This window comes from Scylla paramamosain, chromosome 48 (genome assembly GCF_035594125.1).
Source record: "Scylla paramamosain isolate STU-SP2022 chromosome 48, ASM3559412v1, whole genome shotgun sequence".
Classification (NCBI taxonomy): domain Eukaryota; kingdom Metazoa; phylum Arthropoda; class Malacostraca; order Decapoda; family Portunidae; genus Scylla; species Scylla paramamosain.
Window position 1 is genome coordinate 7,476,296 of NC_087198.1, and position 2,500 is coordinate 7,478,795.

The 2,500-nt window shown below is 42.8% G+C and overlaps 1 protein-coding gene across 1 annotated transcript in view; it reads left to right on the forward strand.

Annotated features, from left to right (window-relative positions):
• The window catches only part of LOC135095304 (histidine-rich glycoprotein-like), an 8,405-nt gene extending 8,230 nt beyond the window's left edge, over positions 1-175 (forward strand). Inside the window, exon 4 of the mRNA XM_063996074.1 lies at positions 82-175. Coding sequence (XP_063852144.1) covers positions 82-175 — 94 coding nt within the window. The remainder of the gene's footprint in view (positions 1-81) is intronic.
• The last annotated feature ends 2,325 nt before the right edge of the window (positions 176-2,500 follow it).

The following is a 2,500-nucleotide window of genomic DNA, read 5'->3' on the forward strand; positions in this document are numbered from 1 at the left end:
TTGCTGTAGGTAAAGTATATGTGCGTGTCACGTCATTATTGGTGTGCAATCATAAGTGATAAATGTTCAATAGTGTTCTAGTTGCAGGAAGACACATGTAATATGCCTAAGTATCGGTACTCAGTGCTGCATGAAGCCCCAAGCCGATGCTCTCTTGTTAGCAGAGTGTGGTTAACCCGCTGGTCACCTGCAGGCGTCATTCACGGCCAAGTCGCGCTCAGACAAAGACGGGCAGGAAGGTGACGCAGGTAAATACTTTAAATTTGTAGTAAAAACTGATTGTCACAGTGGCAGGTTGACTGCACGTGTTGTTAATGAGTGCTGTAATGTGTTGAGAGTGTTTCATACCAGTGTGTGATGCTATTTTATGTGAAATTGAGGCCGAGCTGTTACAGTCATATCTACCTCATCATAAACGTCAGAGAGAGAGAGAGAGAGAGAGAGAGAGAGAGAGAGAGAGAGAGAGAGAGAGAGAGAGCTGTCTTTCCTCGACCATATGAGATGTGTGTCACCAGCAAAACACACCACCTGACACCTGAGGAACACCCGCCGCTGCGGCTACACTCTGCGTGTTTCTGTCTTTCTTTCTATTCAGTTTTTTTCTTTTTCCCGTCCTTCACCTACCCACTACCGCGCCCTCTCTCTCTCTCTCTCTCTCTCTCTCTCTCTCTCTCTCTCTCTCTCTCTCTCTCTCTCTCTCTCTCTCTCTCTCTCTCTCTCTCTCTCTCTCTCTCTCTCTCTCTCTCTCTCTCTCTCTCTCTCTCTCTCTCTCTCTCTCTCTCTCTCTCTCTCTCTCTCTCTCTCTCTCTCTCTCTCTCTCTCTCTCTCTCTCTCTCTCTCTCTCTCTCTCTCTCTCTCTCTCTCTCTCTCTCTCTCTCTCTCTCTCTCTATATATATATATATATATATATATATATATATATATATATATATATATATATATATATATATATATATATATATATATATATATATATATATATATATATATATATATATATATATATATATATATATATATATATATATATATATATATATATATATATATATATATATATATATATATATATATATATATATATATATATATATATATATATATATATATACATATGACAAAAGCATAAGGAAGACCAAATAAGGAAGACTAGAAAAGAAGAGAATAAGATAGAATAAGTGAGAAGAAGGAATGAATGGAGAAGAAGAATAATGAAGTGTTTGGAATACTAAGCGGTGATGGTGGCCAGGAGAGGGAAGGCACTTACCACTTGACATGGAGGGAGACCAGAAAACACAAGCACGGACACAAGTCCCACGCAGTGCACCACGCCAACACGGCCATAAAGCCTGGGAAGGCAGCAGCAGCAGCAGCAGCAGCAGCGGCAGCGGCAGCAGCAGCAACAGCAGCCTGGGGCAAAGAGTGCTTGTCAGTAATGGTTGCAGGGTCAAGGCAGAGAAAGAATTTGCAAGGGAAAGTGGGCCGGGAGGCGTGAGGCACACCAGAAGGAGGAAAGCCTTTAGAAAAATAGCCACGCCCACTTACGCTCCGCCTTCAAGCCGCCCTTGCTCCCTGATTGGCTGGTGTATGAAGCACCACGCCTGCGGGAGGACCAGATGCACCAATGAGCAGCGTGAATGGTACACGTGTGGAGTGTTATGACAATAAAGGCAGTAGTTCAGGTAGGGAAGTAGGCAGTCCCCAAGCATTGCATTATATTAGAGCGGGTGACAGTGGAGTGGTTGAGGAGCGGAGAGCAGCAGAGACAAGCAGACACAGCAGCAGCAGCAGCAGCAGCAGCAGCAGCAGCAGCAGAGAGGGCCTGCCTCACCACAGAGGGGTGGAGGTGGACGGAACAACTTAAATCAGGTGGAGCTTGAGAGCGTACCGCAGTGTATCGATCCATTATGTTATTAAAGGAGGAGTGGGCTGCTTACTGCATGACAGGCTTGTGTGGTGTACGAAGATTAACTCCGCCATGGCGTGTTTACAGCAATTGACGTGATGGTGGTGAGTGTGTTGACAAGTCCACAGTAATGGCGCCGAGTCAGTATTGGCTGTGTTGATGCTTTTGATGTTGTCTGTGTCTGTGCGGTGGTTGCGATCATCTCTCAGTGTGTTCAACAGATACAAACTGACAAGTAATAGCTTGCAACCATTTCAACATGAATGCCACGCACACATTTGGACTTGCAACAAATGTAAATAATTACCAGTTTTTACTTAAAATGTGGAAGTGTTGGTGACTCTTCCTGTACCATTTATTTAACAATTCCTGCAAACATCTCCCTCCTACACAACGCTCTATACTACTACTACTACTACTACTACTACTACTACTACTACTACTAATATTAATAATTATAATAATACCGCTACTACTACTACTACTACTACTACTACTACTACTACTACTAGAAGTGATCTGGGCACTGTTTTTTACATACACAAAACACAGAAAATACACAAAAAAAATAAAATACAGTTGAGCTTTCTATG